The sequence below is a fragment of the Gouania willdenowi genome, chromosome 4 (assembly GCF_900634775.1).
Source record: "Gouania willdenowi chromosome 4, fGouWil2.1, whole genome shotgun sequence".
In the NCBI taxonomy this organism is placed as follows: domain Eukaryota; kingdom Metazoa; phylum Chordata; class Actinopteri; order Blenniiformes; family Gobiesocidae; genus Gouania; species Gouania willdenowi.
The window spans coordinates 30,011,936-30,031,063 of NC_041047.1; the positions used below are offsets into that span (position 1 = coordinate 30,011,936).

Genomic DNA, 19,128 nt, shown 5'->3' on the forward strand with positions numbered 1-19,128 from the left:
TAAAAGGATTTTCTTTCTCCAGAAACCCGACCCGTGATCACTTGCTGGGGCCAAAGTTTACATCCAACAGGAAGAGCACGGGCCAGCTGAACCTTAGCAGCGGGGGTCTGTACCATCATTCTCACGCTCGCAGCAACTCTCTCCGTGCCAGCTTGATTGGTGAACGCAAAGGTGACAGGCGAAGGAGTAACACACTTGACGTGGCTGACAGACTTGCAGGAAGCCATGGGAACCTAGCGCGCACTCGCAGCTTATCGGCGCTGGGCGCAGGAGGAATTCCAGGAGGGGAAACGATCCCCCCTGTGGACCCTTCAAACTTAATGGCCACTGTGTTCTGGATCGCAGCCTCGCTGCTGGAGTCTGATTATGAGTTTGAGTATCTGCTGGCCCTGCGCCTGCTCAACAAGCTGCTGGGGCAGCTTCCTCTGGATCGCACTGACAGCAGAGAACGTCTAGAGAACGTCCAGGCCAAGCTCAAGTGGTACAACTTCCCTGGTTTGCTGCAGCTTTTCCTAAAGGGCTTCACCTCCACTTCCACTCAGGAGCTCACCATCCATCTGCTTAGCAGGCTTATCAGTGTGTCCAGACACACACTGGTAGATCCCTCCCAAGTGGCAGGTAGATTTTCCTTTTTCTTAATCTTGTAATTCCGTCCTTTATTGCTAACTGCAATATTGAAACCCCTAGAACAAACGTGTCAAACTCAAGGCCCGGGGGCCAAATCCGGGCCCTTAGACCATCCAATTTGGACCGCAGTTGCTAGCAAAAAAGTCAGAGAAACCATGAATCTTTGTGTAAATGTCCAACTAATTCAGTTGTAGATATCTCCAAATTAATACACAGATTCAATGAAACTCCACAATATTGGCAGGGCTCACATATATATGTTATATCACATGATGGCAGCCATTTTCATTCTCAAATTGTTAAAAGAACTCTCAATTCTTCCAAAATCCTGCAATTTTCTTCATCTTATTCCACAAAATGTCCCCAAATGACATAAAAATGGGTCACAAAATCCAATAAACTGAAAGTGAATATTCTGCAGGAACTGATATGTGTCACTTATTATTTTGATATTATCAGTGCCGTACATATTTTAGAATCTATTTATACGTGGACGTGCAAATAGCACAGTAATGATTAAGTTACTAATTTTTTTTCCTAAAATCTGCAGCCCACTTATGATAAACTGCTCTGTTTTTGGCCCCTAAACCAAAAATAATTTTGACACCCCTGCTCTAGAATGTCGTACGTGGTAGGTTCAGGTCTATATCAGGGTTTATAATGCATTGCTGATTTTTATGTGCATGTCTGCAGGTTTTCCTTTGAACATCCTGTGCCTCCTGCCACACCTCATCCAGCACTTTGACAGCCCCACTCAGTTCTGCAAAGACACAGCTGATAAAATAGCCAAAGTGTGTTCAGATGAGAAATCAGCCACCCTCTCCAACCTGGCACATATGATGAGCCTGTACAGCACACACAGCTATTCCCGCGACTGTACCAACTGGATCAATGTGGTCTGCCGTTACCTCCATGACGCCTTCGCGGAGAAGACTCTAAATCTGGTCACTTATTTAGCAGAGGTAAGAATATAGGCAGCGAGTTCTTTTGTCTGTTAGGCTTTTTAGTTAAACTAGGCATTGAGTTGAATCACTATTTATTTTTACAGCTGCTGGAAAAGGGCCTTCCTGGCATGCAGCAGTCCTTGTTGCAAATTATCTACAGCTTGCTGAGTCACATTGACCTATCAGCTACACCTGTCAAGCAATTCAACCTCGAGATCATGAAGATCATTGGCAAATATGTCCAGGTGAGCTTTGACAATTATTATGTACAAATGTTGACTGTCCCTCCAATGCTATTAAAGAACCATGTGATTTATAACATCCAAGCAGCAGAGATCAAGATGCCATGACATCATTCAGTCACTTTACTTGAAGTTTTATATATAAGGCTGACATTACGCGGCCATTATTATGACATCATTAAGTGTTGTTCCTTATTCTAACCCTAACCCTACTAGATCCCTCCACCTAACCCAAAAAATGCCAACATAGCTCCAAAGGTGTCATAATTTAGCAAAGGACACTTAATAACAGCTTAATGACAGCTTTTATGACACCTTATTCATGTTAATGACAGCGTAATGTCAGCCTTATGTATACAACTTCAAGTGTTTCCCAGCCCTATTTACTATTTAAATCACCATTACTAAGAAAGACATAAAAAGATTTGGTAACACTTTATAATAACGATCCGTTTTAAGTAATTTTGTTAGTTAATGAGTTATAAATTGCTTGTTGAATATTTGTTAACAATTTAATGATTTGTAACTGTGCCTATAGATAACTTACAAGCTGTTAAAAATGTATAAATTACATGTTAACTGTATGTTAATGATTTATGACTATACCTTATAAATTAGTAATAGATCATGAATAAGCTATTAGTAAATTACTTACTAATGAGTTGCTAAGTATCAGTTAAAACTGCATATACCTTATTAGGATGTTATTCTAGAGTTGCAGCTATTCCTCATTTACTAACAGTAAGTGAGGAATAGTTGCAACGTTAGAATAACGTCCCAATAACATATATAAGCTAATAACTAAATACTTAACTAATATGTTAACTCACACATTACAGATCAGGTGTTAATAGTTAGTTAACCATCTGCTAATAACAATGAAACTTTGTAGAATATAACGGATAGTTATTATACAGTGTTTCCAAAGATTTTTCAATATAAGGTTGTGGCAAATTAAACTTTCTGATGTGGTGGGTTGTTTGACAGCCCTGTCGTGAAGAGGATTCTTAATTACTGGACAAACTGTCAGACACGCTGACTTGCATTAATACACAGATCACCTATTTTGTTAGAATAATGGCACAGTTGAGACTGTAACAGTGTTGCATGTATTTCAGGTTCATTGTTTGGGGCCTTTATGTGTAACCCAAGTCTTTGTGGAAGCCCTTTAGCACAAGCATGACCCTGACCCACAAACATTACATTCTTTTCACTCACATCCATGTCAGAAAGCTGCTACACTAATTGAGCCTTCAGCCATTTATGAACTGTCTCACTCTCAGCCTTGCCTTTACAGTGGTTCCCAAACTGGGGTATGTGTGCCCCTATGGGTACTTGAACACCTCTCAGGAGGTACGCTGCATTTTCAGTTTATTTTTTAACATTATAGAATTTTTTTTTTTTTTTTACATGCACACACTTTTTTCTCATCCATCAATAATAATTTGTGGCTCAACTCTTTAAAATTCACTGAAAGGTGAAGTTGAAATTGTCAAACAAGCAAAATATCAGAAATAAATGAATAAAAAGGCTTAAATTCAAGGTTAAATGTTGACCAAGACAGGAAAGAGTTTAGACGCTTCTGCTGACACAAATAAATAATGTTTAACATGAGCTAAGGGGTAGTTGCAGTAAGATATAAAGGCTAAGGGCTACATGGGGCAATAATGTTTGGGAAACACTGGTTTAGGACATTGTATTTGAGCTTTTACAGCCAGAAACTAAGTGTGTGTGTGTGTGTGCGCGCGCGCGTGCGTGTGTGGTCTTCCAGCTGGAGCTATTTGAGGTCTCTTGACATTGTCGTCTGCTTCCCAGAATGTGTTGAATTCCAGACACTGGATGTGTATTTGTTGTGGATTTAGGAACATTGTGTTCCTCCACATCATAAACCCTTCAAAAAAACAAATAGAGAGTTTGTTTATACTTTCTAGAGCCCTCATTGGAAAGAGGCCCAGAACATTCTGAAGTTGGTGGTGTCCCGCTCGGCTAGCCTGGTCGTTCCTGACGATGTGCAGCGTTCTTACAGTACGGAATCATGCAGCGCTCCAGAAATAGCTTTCACTCGTATATTCAACAATGCATCCAAGGAGCTGCCTGGAAAGACACTGGACTTTCATTTTGACATCTCAGAGGCCAGTATTACAGTGCTGGATGTTCTTGTTTAAACTCTGTTTACCTGTAAACAGTCTGCATTAACTGTTTGTTTTCCTTCAACAGACACCAATAATAGGGCATAAGTATGGGGATCAGCGCACCCCAGCAGGTCGCAATGGAAAACCACAAGTTATTGCCGTCACGAGGAGTACGTCCTCCACATCATCAGGATCCAACTCCAATGGCCTGGTTCAAGTCAGTTGGAAGAGGCCTCAGCTCTCTCAGGTACTGGTTTTTGAGTCAGAGGCTCTATGAACTTAAGGTAAAATCTTTGACAGATTTATTAGAAACCTGTATTACTCTTTGGTATTACTTTATTTTTTTATTTTTATCTTTACCATAAAACATGTTGACATATCAGCAGTCACAGATGATTTTTATTTTTTTTGACAATATCACTTATGTCAAAGTATTTTTTACAAATGAGTTGACCATAAATGTCTTAAATATATATTGAGCAACGGTTTCTGTGTTTGTGTTGCAGAGACGAACCAGAGAAAGACTGATGAACGTCCTGTCTTTATGTGGTCCAGAATCCGGCATTCCCAAAAACCCATCTGTAAGACTCCTCTCCTACTCTCGGGCCTCAGACAAGGTCTCTGTAAAAGCATTGTCCTTTATTCCGCAGCTCTTACTGCTGTGTAGTGTATGTGTGGTGGTGGTGGTATTGATTAATTAGTTAAAATAGTTTTTTCTGTGCAATTTTTTTTATTAGACTAGGTGAGATGAACTCAACCAGATTTTCTGTCTTTCTCCAGGTTGTGTTCTCATCCAGTGAGGATCTGGACTCAGCAGACCAGCAGACCAGTCTGATCCCCACAGTGGAGGAGGTGGTGAGAGAGGAGGATGTGCAGGGAGAGGATACAGGCAGCGAGCAGCAGTTTGGTGTCTTTAAGGACTTTGACTTCTTGGATGTTGAGTTGGAGGATGCAGAGGTAAGACTTTAAAGCTTAACGTATCGGTTCTATTTTATCCTCTTTAAATCAAAAGTTACACTTGGTAAACTTCTCATGTCTTCACCTTTCTTCACTGTATTCTGAGTTGTATGATGAACTAACGGCTAAATGACTTGGACTTGATTTCTTTGTGTGTTCCTTTTGTGACTAATAACACACATGTTGCTTTTCTCCTCTTGCCACAAGGAGTTTCAGGTAAGTCAGTGAGTCAGACAGATGCTGCTCTTTGTGTTCCCCTGTGATGTCATCAGTTTGATTTTGACAACCCTACTTTTATTTTCAGGCATAGTGTTTTGCTTGCTTTGTCATTCTAAAATGTGAAGAGAAGCTATCTTTTCCTTTTTGAGCTCATTATTGCTGTGTGTCTCTTTTTTGTAGAGTTCTGTCCTTTTTCTCATCTGTATGGTTTGTGTATTTTGTTTTGTTAGTTTTAGTTTGAATGTCTCACAGTTGTTGGTTGGGTTTGTCCTGCAGGGGGAGAGCATGGATAACTTTAACTGGGGAGTGCGGCGGCGCTCCCTGGAGAGCATGGACAAAGGAGACACGCCGTCTCTGCAGGAGTGCCAGTACAGGGGCAGCACGCCAAGCCTGAACCTCACCAACCACGAGGACACTGATGAATCATCAGAGGAGGAGGTACTGAGCGCTAGCCAGATTCTCACCCGCTCTGGCCTCGTAAGTCTCACTTTAAACACGGTCCCCCATCCCTTCCATGCGCCCTGCCCACCTGCAAGCTACAGTGCTTTAATGCAACCTGCGAGCATGGTGCGCGTGCAAGTGCTTACTGAGCTGGACCTGCTGCCGGTGTGGACGAGGACTGGTGCTTGCTTTTTGGCTGGTGTTAGAAACTTCCTTTAAGCTTCAGCCCACTTTATGCACTTCTATTTCATTACCTTTGATATTATTTGGGCCTTTTGGGTACTTCTTTGGGTTTGATACACTTTAGATTAGCTAACTTAACATTCAGTGTAAATATAATGTGCTGTATTTGTGATCTCCGTCATAATAAAGTAGGAGCAGGACAAACAAACAAACAAAACAATAATTATATAACACGTTATGTAATCAATCAAGCATGTCTTTCTGCATTTTTCCAGTTTGGCTGGATATTAATTGCCTCTCCATTTTCTTTCACTTTGCAAGCAAAACTGTCCCCAATCAAACTTATTCCAACTGCCTTAGCTTTTCTTCTTCTGCTCTTCTTGGTCTTGGTAGTGCACGGTGAGCGAATGAGCCTATGCCTCTTGTGATGTTTGCCATAAAGATTTAATTGTCATCTGAAATTGTTTCCTAGAAGAGCTCGCATGCAGCCTGTGATTCTCCCAAATGTTTGAACCATCATGACACGTAATGGTTCAAACAGTTAAAGTATGCTAAATTACAGGCTAAAATAATCCTTTAGATAATGTTAAAAACCATCACTAGAATGTGAGAGAATAACTATTGTTTATATAAAGGAGGTCGGCTTTGCTGTGCAATAACGCACAATAATACCACTTTGTACCACATGGATCGATGGGTCTCAGTCATTTTTAACCTGAAGGTATTTGTTATTAGCAGTGTAACACAGAATGATTAAGTACAGTTTTCCGAGCTATTAAACACATCGCTGTATTGGCCGTATTCCATTAATTTCGCAATTTTCCAAGAAAAATCCACGTAATGGCTGCACCGTGACATAGTCCACACTCTATTGGGTGTTGGGTATCAGTACATTTACAGCTTTTCATGGTCACTTTTTACTAAAACCAGACTGATACACACCTCTGTTCACTCCTGTGACTTGGTCGATCAGACAATGAATACGGACACGATCGCTGACGTGAGCTGTCAGCCTCAGAATCCTGTGTATGATCGCTCCTAATAAACCTAACGCAGTGATTTGACAACTTTATGCCGTTTGTTTTTAACTCCTATTAAAAACTGGCTGAGATCTCTTACTTTTTAAATCTCATTGTACTTTTTATATGCTCTTCTGAATGTAAATGGATACGTGCTAGCACAGCTTCCCCCCTCCACAAACTTTGATTTGTTACCTGTATTTTATTTGTATTTAAACAATCAGCAATCCTATTTCATATATACATATAAATATATAGAGAAAAACTAATATTCAGCAGATGTATGACTTCTGCTGTCACTCGCTCCCACGCAGTTTCCCTCCACGATCAGTTCACTGTGATGTTCAGTGGCTGTTACAGTTAATTTGTTCTGCTGTGGGGGTGACTGTCTAATCGTCTGCCTCCTGACACCCACTTTCACTAGACACACGTGTGACTGACTGACTGAGCAAGTAGAAAGCAATATAAAACCCAACCTAACGCACAAAATTACTCCAAAAACACACAAAGCGATGGCAAAATGCACAAATTGTTAGTACAAAAAATAACAACGAAAACACAGAAAAGACTCCAGAAATTCGCAAAATGACAACAAACACACAACAGCTACTTTGACAAAATGACTATAAAAACACACAAAATGACTTCTAACACAGCTTTTGTGTGTTTTTATAATGTCACACTCCGTACTATGCACTACAAACTCAATGAGTATATACTGTCTATACTACAAGTATGATTAAGAGGATTAGGATGATGACCGTTCCCACTAAAGTATACTTTCAGGTTTCCCAGGATGCATTTCGAACCTACAATGACAAAAACCTTAAGCACACTAAGGCTAAATATCTCCATTGATTCTCCCATCTTTGAAAGTCCTAAAAACTTTTTAAGTGAGAAAGTGACCAAGTAGATTATCAACATGTGGACATTTGATCCATAAAAACTTGCTGAAACACATTTCATGCTGACATTTCTGAGATTTTTGGAGACCCTCAATTGTGCTACAAAATATACGGTTAACTTCAAAACAAGAGCCCTATTAGAAGACAAGAAGAGATGCTTTTGTTTTGAAAAGGGGATGTTTGATTTTTAGCTAGAAGCCAGTTCCAGCTCGCAATGAATCATGGGGCAGTTGAGTATGACTAGTGTGGTCACCGTGCATACTTAGGAAATGTCCCGATATAGTATACATCCAGGTATTTTTTGCGTACTCAATCTTTTCATACTTTCTAATGTGAACACACTACATACTCATTTTGAGGTCAGACTTAGTGTGAGTATGTGATTTCGAACACAGCCAATGACTCGAAAAACACACAAAATGGCTAAATAAAAATAATGAAAAAACCTAGATTTTTTTAATGAAGACATTCTAAATGTTGACATGAATGTTAATGATGTGGCGCTCTGAACAGACGATGACATGTTTGTGGATCCCGGCTATGATAGTAGAAGTATGCCCATCCCTGCACTAAGATATTATTAGCTTTTTTATTTTGGATTATTTTAACTCTCAAAAACAAGTGTGTAATTTGTTGGACGTGTACCTATTAAAAGCTAAGTCCTGTTTTCTTTTTCACATTCAGTTGAACAGTGACTCAGCGACTGATGACACCGTATCCAACCATGTGGACTCTCTGCAACAGTCCCAGGAGTCATCCAGCAGTGCCCTGATAGAGGAGGCCACAGTGCTGCCCTCTCTGCCCTCCCTTCCTCCTTTGGATAGTCCTCTTATGGAGATGCCTCACTCAGACAGCACCAGCAGCCAGCTGCCTGAGGTGCGATCAATCGGGAGCAGCAATAAACTGTGGTGTTCGGGTGCTTTTTAGCTTCTCTTTTTTTCCTTCCTGTCAACTTTGTCTGCTATTGCTGTACCCTTTGGCCCTTTCTGTCTTTGAAAGAGCTGATGCTCTACTCTCAGGGTTTCTAGATGAGGTAGAAGGGCTAATAGTATAACTCCTGCTGATGTTGGGGTAAAGTCATTGCACGCTGCTTTTGCTGCTTCTGGCTTCATCTGCAATGGCTTGCTTTAGATTCTTTGCTGTGGGTGTGGGTGCTAGTGGGTCACTGTTTAGCTCGCGCTCTGGTTGCGATGGGTGCTTGATTATGTGATTTGGGGAAAATGGAAAACAAAATTTCACCTCAGGTCAGCTGTAACTGCTCACCTCCAATAACGCAACACCTGAACATTCCAACTAAATCCTCCATTTAAAAAAACTTGTGAATGGACACCAGCTCCTTAACCTTCGGCCGACACCTGTGAGTATGAGTCCTTTACCAGTGGTGCAAAAAAATAACTCTTTATGTAGTGTAACCGTTTCTTTTTTGCTACCATATTAACATGCCATAGCTTTTCTTGTGCTGCTACTGACAATAATTTATAAAACTAACAATGGTGAGCATGTCATCAATGTGCATGTACAGTGGTGCCCTTTGTTAACAGTAAATGGTAATAAGTGAAAGTGAATTAGTGTGTTTGGGTATCCTGTATGAGGCAGGGGCTCCCACCCTTCAGCTTCATAACACAGGGATGAATGCAATGCAGCTTTACAGGAAGCTGGCCAGCCATCTGAATAACATCCCAAGGACATCTCTTCCATCCCAGCCCCAGCTCTTAGTGTAATGAGTCCTGATAAAACCATCAATACTCTTACTCATTCCCTCCAGAATGGCCCATGACCACTTCTAAAAGCTTTCTGTAATAAAGCTGCTGTCTGTGTGATGTAGTGGCTGCCTGCTACACACTAATGCTCTGGGTTGGACAAAAAGGCAACAGTAAGAACAAAAACAATAACAATTCACCATCGGAAGCCCAATACTTTCCCCAGAGTTCTGTATGTCAACGCCACAGATTAGTGATATTATGCTGTGAAACCATAGCTATGTTAGCTGTGATGCACACATGCTTTTAGTTTGATTGTTTTCATGCGTCATTGTTGCAGCAGATCATGGAATGTGTTGCAATGGAGCGTCAGTCATAAGTCCGTCACTTGATGAAACAAGTCACTGTAAAAGCAGCCTATCCATTCACGTCGGCTGTTCTTTCCTGTCATTCAACCACCATGTTTCTACTTCATTAGCATGGACATCAAGCTTTCAGTGATTGATTAATATTGGCTTCTCTTTATAAGTTAATTTTCTGCCCCCGCGTATTTCTCTTGAGAGATTAGTTTATGGCGTAATGTCCCACAGCAATCCCTGACGAGCTGTATGTGGAGAGAGTGGTGGGCTTAAAAGTCCCCTATGTGTAATAAAAACGAGTGTGTACACCAGGGGTGCTACGTCAAACGTACTGAATAATCCAAAGAGCTACCGGTTTGATACACACTTCCTAATACTACATTTTCACGGTTTTACTTTAATTAAAGGATAAGCTAATAAAGGAAAACTAGCCGTAATTTAAAAAGGTAGGAAATATTTTAGATGTAATTAAAGAAATTGTTTAATTTTTGTTTTTGATCAATGATTTCGTAGGAAATCATTGTTCCTGTATTCCTACTAATCGTTAAACATGTAACATTTGTATAATTGAACAATTTAAAAAAAAAAAAAAAACATCTTATAACAATCAGCAGCTTCTTTAATAAAATTATATCTGCAACACTTAAATTTGTCCCAGTATTTCAGTGAAAATAAACATTGAAAGATTAATTTTCAATTAATTAATACAAGAACTTGTCAAGTGCTGCAGTATGTAACTCACCTGTATTTATCTTTGTGAGCTTGAAGCCTGGCAACTAAATCAGATTTTATACGGTGCTCATTGGTTACTAGTGTTCCTGTAAGAACAGAACTGAGGGCCCCTCTTGTGGTCTATGCGGGCTATCTGGTGCCAGCGGGCACCATGTTGGTGACCACTGATGTACACTTATGCACATCCCTTAGCGGACATAATTCCAGCCATGTCAATGATCTAGGTGTTGGTCTGTTCAAAAGGTCAAGACAAGTTTAATCTTTTCTTTTAACAAGGAGGAGGATAGTTTTGTCATATGTTGATGGTTTTATTATTAAAATCACTTTTCCTGAGCATCAACTTGTGACTTTGTGTCTCAGGACGCAGTGAGCATGACGGCAGCCGATGACATCAGCAGCAGTGTGAGTGAAGACACTGGCTTCTGCAGTGCACCCCCTTTACCCTCAGACCCACCTGAGGTCTGTGATCTCCCCGAGTCTCAGGATCCTCCGGAAACTGAGGAGGCCCAGGACCCTCAGGAGGACCTGGAACCAGCCCCCCCTCCCCTACTCGTCATAGACACACCACCAGGGTCCCTTTGTGAGGAGGATCCCCACACAGTGCTACCCCTCTGTCTGTCCATGATACCAGAGACCAAGCTAGAACAGGATCCTGATCCCGATCCTGATCCAGACAGCACCTGTGGCTCCATCTGGGAAGAGGATGTGACTCAGGCCCTGAAGGAGCTGGATGAGCGCTGCGAGGAGGAAGTGGCAGATTTCTCTGGCATGTCCAGGTAGGAGAATGAAAACCTTAACTACTGACTTTGTGGAAATATTCAGAAATTAAATTACCTGTGAAATTTGAGTAATGTGGAGAAATGTCAGACATTTCCTATATTTTTTGATTTGTCAATGGCAATAATGTTTGAACCTGAGTGGTCTTTATTTGAGAACTATTGAGTGTTTTAGGAAGACAAGTATGAATTTTGTTGTCATCAGCTAAAATAAGAGCACTTTTGAGTTCCTCAAATCCATCACACAACACAGATTATTACCAGATTACTACTGCAACAACACGGCATCAATAGGGTAAAACTGATGAGTCGCTTGAACATAGTGGGACTTTTTGGTCATTCCATCGTTTCATCACTCCAGTGACGTTACGACCGGGGGATAGTATGTGCCTGCGGAGCCGGCGGCTGCACTGAGAGGGCTGATCACTTTTTCCCAGCTGTACGTTTACAGCACTTATCATAGACAGCTCCTGACTTTGTTGTATTTTCCGCTATACTAATAAAGTTGAATTGAATTGTACTTACAGTTTAAATGCTCAACTTACAGAGTTACTAAAAAATGAGTTCACTCAAAATATACTTAGAATTTAAAAGGCTTATTCAGTATTCCATTTGGCCCCAGTAAGTTGAAGAAGTGTACAGTAGAGGTTAGATCGGGCCCAAAAAATCCAGCCTGACCCTTCTCGGCCCACGGGCATAAAGCCCGAACCAACCTGAGCCAGACCTATTAACTTAAATTGTAGACCCAAGCCCAAAGCAAACCCGACGTAAATTATTAATTCATTGACCGTATTGCTGCTGGTAGATTAGTAGTGCGGTGCCTCCTAGGGGGGAGTGGGGGTGCGCACACACGCACCGCAGCTCAGCCCAAAAGGCTCGAGCCGTTATCACAGTTTTACCGGCTTTAATGGAGGTCATAGTAACACGCCAAAAGTAAACAATCAAACACATACACTCACACTACCGTGGAAAGAGAATTGTTCACTCTTTTCCCCGCTTTTGCCCGGCCTTTCCCCAGCCTCTCAGCCAATCAGCACTCAGTACACATGTAAACAAAGACACAGATTGGCAGAGAAAGCTGCACGTAACCATGATGCCTTTTCGGACATGGGAAATCTCAATATCAGTTAACCACTGAATACACACAAGTGTAACATAACCAGAACATAGAACCCAGTCCATTACAGCATTGCAGACCAGACCGAGCAGCAACACAACGCCATCAATATCTCGTCCCACAACTAATCACTTTAGAAATTATATCACAACAATATCAAAGTGTTTTTGTGTTTATTAAAATAATATTAATGTAATAGAGATTTAAAGAAAATAAAAAAACTGAAAATCGAGTCGAGAGCCGGAATTCGGGCTGGGTCGGGCTCGGGCCTAAAATCTAACCTCTAGTGTGCAGCGGGAGGGAGGTCTTCAGCCTCAGCTCTACTGACAGTGATGGCCAGGGGAGCTGTCGCTTGAAAAGTTAAATGTTTTCCACTTTGAGCGACTAGTGCGACCTAGTTGCTGGAATCACACAAGTCGCGTTGCTTGAAAGGAGGTGGCTTGATGTTGCTTGACGTCGCGTCATTTACATTGATTTTTAATTTAATCGAGTTTCTTCAGTCGTGTTCGATGTGAATGCACCTTAAGATAAATGGGAGGATTTCAAAATAAAACTGCTGCTCCTCCATATTGAGAAGAGCCCAATGAGGTCCAGTAATGTAGTTAGTTCTCTGATTTTTGTTTTGAAGGTGTACCAGGTATGATGAGATCACAGCCTCAGCTCTCAGCTCTTTGTTGTCATTACACTTCTTGGACTGAGAATGGCCCAAGACCCAGCATGAGGTGTTCCTGGAGACCTTATCATTGTGTTCTGTATGTTGATGATAGTTCTCACTAGTACAGGTCCTGTATGCTCAACCCTGGCTTTAAGAGTGACTGTTAGTCACTGTTGATGACTATTCTGTCATCCTTTAGTTTGTTAATACACCATGGATGGATGGATGGATGGAGTGCTTTGGTGAACGCCGCTGTTTTAACTAAGCAGCAGCTGGTTAAGCCACTGTTTCCTATTAAGTAACTATTTAAAAGCTCTTGAGACAGTATGCTGTGTAATTATCTGATGGAAGGCGTGTGTGCTTGGATGTTTGAAGGTGTGCCAGCAGATTTTGGCTCCCTTCCACTTCTAAAGACGCCTTCCTCTCAAGGTGGGCCAATTCTGTCTAAAGGGCAGCTGTAAAGTGAACATTTAACAGAAAAAAGCTAAAGAGGCTTTCTTTCATTTTACTGACGATCGTACATTGCTGTACTGAAGCGTTAATCAATCCATTTACTGATGTTTTTATTTGCCTTCAATGAGTACAAAGCAAGTAGGAGTAGTTTTTGCTCCGCTCTGTGAACCAAACACCCAGTGGTGTCAAACTTATTTGAGTTCAGGGGCCAAATATGGAGCAGTTTGATCTCAAGTGAGCCACAGATTTTATGCGGGAAAACAAGTAATTTTAACATTATTGTGCCCTAGTTCACGCTTCTACATATACATAAAATACAAAATATGTAAGAAACTGACAATATTCCAGCAATAAGTGACAGATATCAGTCCCAAAGGATCTTCACCTAAAGATTTCTTGATTTTGTAGCCAATTTCTATTTAATTAAGGGAAATATGTAATAATTTGAGGAAAATTGAAGAGTTTTGTAAAAATTGCAATTTTTTTCTTTTAAACAGTTTAACATTAAAAATGACTGCAATCTTTCGATATGAGCACCGGTAAAACTGTGAGCCCCTGCAATTGTTAAGTTTCATTTACACAATGAGTCGTGTTTTCTCTGTCATTTTTACTTTTTCCTGCAGGTAGAATTGGAGGCCGGATTAAGCCCCCGGGCCATGAGTTTGACACGTGCCCTACTTTTTGGTCAGATTGAGGGTTTTGTTTTGTGATTGTGGAGAGCCTGTTAAGAATCGCTCAAACATAAACCCTATGTATTGTTGGAAATTTGGCTGTGTTGCTGACGTGAGTGTGTGTGCTTGTACAAAGGACTCTGCAGTAGTCCTGTGTGGGATTGAGAGTGCAGTGCGCTAGTGCTGCTAGCAGCTGCAGACTGAAAGCAGAGCGTGCGAGAGGGAGAGAAAGGCAATAGTTGGGGTGAGGATGAGGACAGAGAAGGTGCCTGCTGCAGCGCTCAGCAGCACAGGCTTCAGATACCTTTACTCTGTCTGTTTCTTCAGGCTGTTTGGTCCCACAGGCCTGTGAGTATCTGGAGGTGTGTTTGTGCGTGTTTGGAATGAGAAAGATGTGCATGATGCTAATAGCTCGTATGTGACTAGTGCTGCAGATATCAGAGCTGTGAATCCGTAGCAGTGGAATTTACTGCTGTTGTTTACCAAGGTGTGTGTGTGTGTGCCCTCGCGTTTGTCCTTCAGTGAGAACCGAGGGAATGAATATAGCTCATGGGCTCGTTTGTGTTTACAGTCAGGATGAAGGTGACGCAGACAGCTTCCCGGAGAGCCAGGCCTCTCCGCCCCCTTCTCCCTTCCTCTCTGCAATCCTGGCCGCCTTCCAGCCTGTTGCCTTTGACAATGAGGAAGATGCTTGGCGTTGTCATGTCAACCAGATGTTGTCAGACACCGACGGTTCTTCTGCTGTTTACACTTTCCACGTGTTCTCCAGGTTGTTTCAGGTAAATGCCTATTAAAGTTCTTTTGCTGTCATTTATTTCTCTTTTTGTATTTAACTGTACAAACCAGTTGTATTGTATAACAGTGAGTATTTCCTTACCGTTCATCTTCTCTCCCTCTGAATCCTGCTCTCGTGTTTAGAATATTCAAAGAAAATTTGGCGCCATTACACGCGCTTCTGTCAGCTTTCTTGGGGAGCGGCTCCAAAGAATGGGTAACCAGTTCCTCAGCTCTCTGGAAGTCATGACATCACGCTCTCAGTGTCCCACTGTGCTGCTGGATGCAGAGACGGTAGGTCTGCTCTGCATCATCAATTTAAGCAATAAAACCGCTGAAATCCTGCAGAAGCTCAGTGTTTCACACATAAAGCATAGTCATTGGTGTTATTTGTACAGGTAATAAATGGTCTTATGGACTTAATGTGTGTCCTGCTCTTGCAGCTGGTCTCATGTGGACTGTTGGAGACTCTGAAGTTTAGTGTGCTGGAGTTACAGGAACATCTCGACACATACAATGCCAAAAGAGAAGCAGCAGAACTCGTAAGTCGAAACTCAAGGCCCGGGGGCCGAATCCGGCTCTTTCAGTCATCCAAGTCGACCCGCAGGGGAAAGCAAAATATCAGTAGGGTTGCAAAGGGGTGTAAAACATCTGGTAAATTTCTACGGGAACTTAAGCTTAGGAATTTTGACAATATTAAAAAAATATAAACTTTTCATGGTAATTATTTATTTAAATCAACCTGAAATTGGGAGCAATTTTAAATCACTGCATCATATTCAAACATAATTATTAGCATCCATGCAAAATAATACACATTAAAAAAACATAGCATTTAACCAGATTTATTTGGAAGTTGAGGTTTACAATTAATCAATTGTAGTTTCATTACATTTAATGAAACTACAATATTTGCTGGCGTTCACAGTTTTCCCATGCTTGTCTAACACAATGGAAGCCATTTGTACTCTCAAATTGTTGGAAGAAACCTAATTTTTCCAAAATCCTGTTCAGTCCTAAAATTAAATGCATATAGTCACCTATTGTTTGGGCCTTATATACTCTACATACATCATTAATACTTGGAAATGTAAAGTAGAACTAATGTTGAAACTGTGTGATTACCCACCTCAAGGGCCAAAAATTTCTCCATATTTGGCCCTTAAACTAAAATGAGTTCAACATTCCTGCCATCAAGCTTCCAATCCTTAGCAAATGTTACCTCGCACATCATCTGGATTGTTACACACCAACAAAGATCATTTTTCAGCAGCTGTGTCATAAATGCTATCATGGAGTATGATGGATACTACTGTATCTACATTATCACATCATGTTAAGATACTGGACATAACAAAATAGCTTTAGACTAGGAACACAAGTCCAGTTTGTCTCATCAGTAGAGTCCATGTTAGATCAGCATTGGGTGGGAGTGGATTTAGCTGTTGTTAGTGTCTGCATCACAAGCGACTACCCCGGCTGTAGGGCTAAAAATAACCTTCAGCTCTCCTAAATCAGTTATAGAGTGCCAGGCAGGAGGGGGAGGGAGGGGGAGGGAGGGGGAAGGGGGGAGGAGAGCACAGTTGGGAGATGAGATTGCAGAGGGTTCCAGGATAGAGCGGCGCTAATCGAATAAGACCCCAATGTTCCCCAGAGGGTCAGATAGTATCACGCTTTCTAGAACAGGCCCTCTTTAATTTGTTAATTACAACAGTCTTATTAAATCTCCTCCCTGACAACCTTCATTATGTACACGCACAAATAAAGGTACATAGGTCTGTGGTAGAAAAAAATGCATTGTAATGCTGAACGTTCTCTTCTTGCATCCATCTTTTTTTCACTCGTCCATCACACATTTGTCCTCTCCATCCCACAGTGGTTGGAAAACTGCAGGAAAACCTTTGGAGACAAAGACAGCTGTCAGCAGCTCAATACACAGGCACAGGTAGGAAAACACACCTGGATTCTACAATACACAAGCTTCTACTGTTTGAATAGATTTGATCAATTTTATTGAAAGAAAACTGACAAAAAAACAAAAAAAAAAACTACTAAAGTCCTTCTGCAGTTGTTCTAATAAAGATATTTTCTATGCTAAACATTACATATTGTGACAATGGCGATATCTGTTTTATTTTAGTGTTACTGCTTAGAAAGGTAATTTAGTAACTGACTGCACTAATTATTCAGATTACTGTAAGGCTTTAGTTTGTAAGGGTTGGGTTTTTTTTACACTTCTAATAGTTTGCCCCAAAACTTTGGAAACAACAGACATTCCTTGATGGAATCTGTATTGGTGGGATTTATGAACTCCTCAAACTCCATCTCAGTTGATGTCAGTGGCATCAACATGTTCAAGCTTTTTTCTCTTTGGCAAAATCTTTTTGCACCAGTGGGTGATCATTGGATGTCTCTGCTCTTCTTTTTGTCCATGAAAAACAGCTTTAAGGTGGACGATATGATAACAAAGTAGATGATTGATTCCTTACCAAACCGCCGATGAAAAGTCATATGTTTTAGTTTTGGGGAAAATGTCAATGGCCAAGTTATCAGTGAGTCAATAAAGACTCCGTATTTAGATTTTCTAAAAAGAGAACACTTGGCCAGAGCTCGACATACTCAGAAAGTACTCGACGTTTACATAAATCTGAGTGGTAACAAAAATATAAATATATTCTGTTTTTTATTTTGAAACAATTTGCAAATGCAATAATGCAAGAAACAATATTAAAATAAACAAAAGATTTGATGTATTTGGCTTCCCACCAAAAAAAAAAGGAAAACAAAACGATAATACATACGTTACTGCATATACATACATTTTGTGTTTGAAAGGGAGTGGGTGGAAGTATAAACGTATTAGTCCCACCCCTTTTCTTACATTACACTAACAATCACATTTTCAGCATCCTGTTCTCTAACCATTGCTGCTGTTAAAGCTGGGCTACTCGATTTATTTTCTTTAATGAAAAATAAATAAATTCTAGCATCATATAGTATATCGTAAAAGTAATAATTTCTGAAAAAAATTGTACATCTGCGTGCTGTCTGTGCCTTATAATTAAGTGTTTTAGTTAATAAAACCCCGGAAGACAAAATGTTGGCCGTCACCTCCTCCAGCTCCAATCACAGGTGCAGCTTTAATAAATTAATTTTCTCATTTTTATATGATTTTGATTATAATACACACAAAAAAACGTATTACACACTGTCAAAATGTCATAAAACATAGAAATATTTTCTTTATATTTTCTTTTAAATATCTGTACACTTTCATTTCCATTGGCAAACTGTTCCAGAATCTTATTCCACATACTGAAACACAAAAATAGAGAATAAGTAAAAATTCATTTTTTCTTTTAATAACAAAGACAGAAATCTGAAATGAACAGTGCTCTAAATCAATCACTTTATTATGCATGAAATTATTTGTCCTTGAAAAATCTCATATGAGGCAATATTAGAAATATTGCTGCCTAGAAATTCAAACTGTAACAAAAACTCAAGGGTTACAAAACGTTAAATAATCAATGTACCGTATTTTTCGGACTATAAGGCGCACTATCGATGAATGGGTCTGACTGGGTTTATAAGGCGCATCGGTTTGTTATTATTATTATTATTAAGACGCATTAAGCGAAACAAAATAGTCAGATAAGTCAAACTTTATTCAAATCACTAACAATAATTCTCAACATTGTTCAGGTTTAACACATAAAATACAGAACAATACACTCCCTTTTTCAGTTCAGTATGTTGAAGCACAGTACAAGTACATATCACTCCACGAGGCGCCTGACTACGGTAGCCCTAAAGCGCCAAAAATCCATCAAGCAGTGCAGCTTCATAGTTTACCAAAGTTGTACTGAAACATTGTGACATATTAATTTCATACATAAGGCACGCCTGATTATAGGGCGCACTGTCGATTTTTGAGAAAATGAAAGGATTTTAAGTGCACCTTAACTGACAGGTGTCCATGCTCCATGTACTTAATGAAGAAGAAGAAATATGTATATATTGTCATTCATAGCACATCCTAATCAAGAGGTAAACTGAAAGTAACAGATAAATATAGGCAGGTGACACACACGCACACACACACACACTTTTTTAATGTCCATCACAGTTTCAGATTTCTCCTGTATTTGTGAACAAACGTTGCTAACACAATTAGTGAAAGGGGTGCAGATTGTGGACTTCCTGCTAACAGCTTCCTACT

At 40.3% G+C, this 19,128-nt stretch overlaps 1 protein-coding gene across 19 annotated transcripts in view; it reads left to right on the plus strand.

Annotated features, from left to right (window-relative positions):
* fryl (furry homolog, like) overlaps positions 1 to 19,128 on the plus strand; it is a 107,727-nt gene that overhangs the window by 82,236 nt on the left and 6,363 nt on the right. For 11 of the 19 annotated variants that reach the window (XM_028444186.1, XM_028444182.1, XM_028444187.1 and 8 more), the window contains 15 exons: positions 23 to 618; positions 1,321 to 1,589; positions 1,676 to 1,816; positions 3,745 to 3,945; positions 4,031 to 4,192; positions 4,452 to 4,562; positions 4,726 to 4,902; positions 5,110 to 5,118; positions 5,398 to 5,598; positions 8,354 to 8,545; positions 10,821 to 11,236; positions 14,704 to 14,911; positions 15,051 to 15,200; positions 15,350 to 15,448; positions 16,783 to 16,851. In XM_028444186.1, coding sequence (XP_028299987.1) covers positions 23 to 618; positions 1,321 to 1,589; positions 1,676 to 1,816; positions 3,745 to 3,945; positions 4,031 to 4,192; positions 4,452 to 4,562; positions 4,726 to 4,902; positions 5,110 to 5,118; positions 5,398 to 5,598; positions 8,354 to 8,545; positions 10,821 to 11,236; positions 14,704 to 14,911; positions 15,051 to 15,200; positions 15,350 to 15,448; positions 16,783 to 16,851 — 3,001 coding nt within the window. Of the gene's footprint in view, positions 1 to 22; positions 619 to 1,320; positions 1,590 to 1,675; positions 1,817 to 3,744; positions 3,946 to 4,030; positions 4,193 to 4,451; positions 4,563 to 4,725; positions 4,903 to 5,109; positions 5,119 to 5,397; positions 5,599 to 8,353; positions 8,546 to 10,820; positions 11,237 to 14,084; positions 14,388 to 14,703; positions 14,912 to 15,050; positions 15,201 to 15,349; positions 15,449 to 16,782; positions 16,852 to 19,128 lie in introns of those variants that run through there. The other 8 variants (XM_028444175.1, XM_028444178.1, XM_028444185.1 and 5 more) reach the window with 5 other exon arrangements.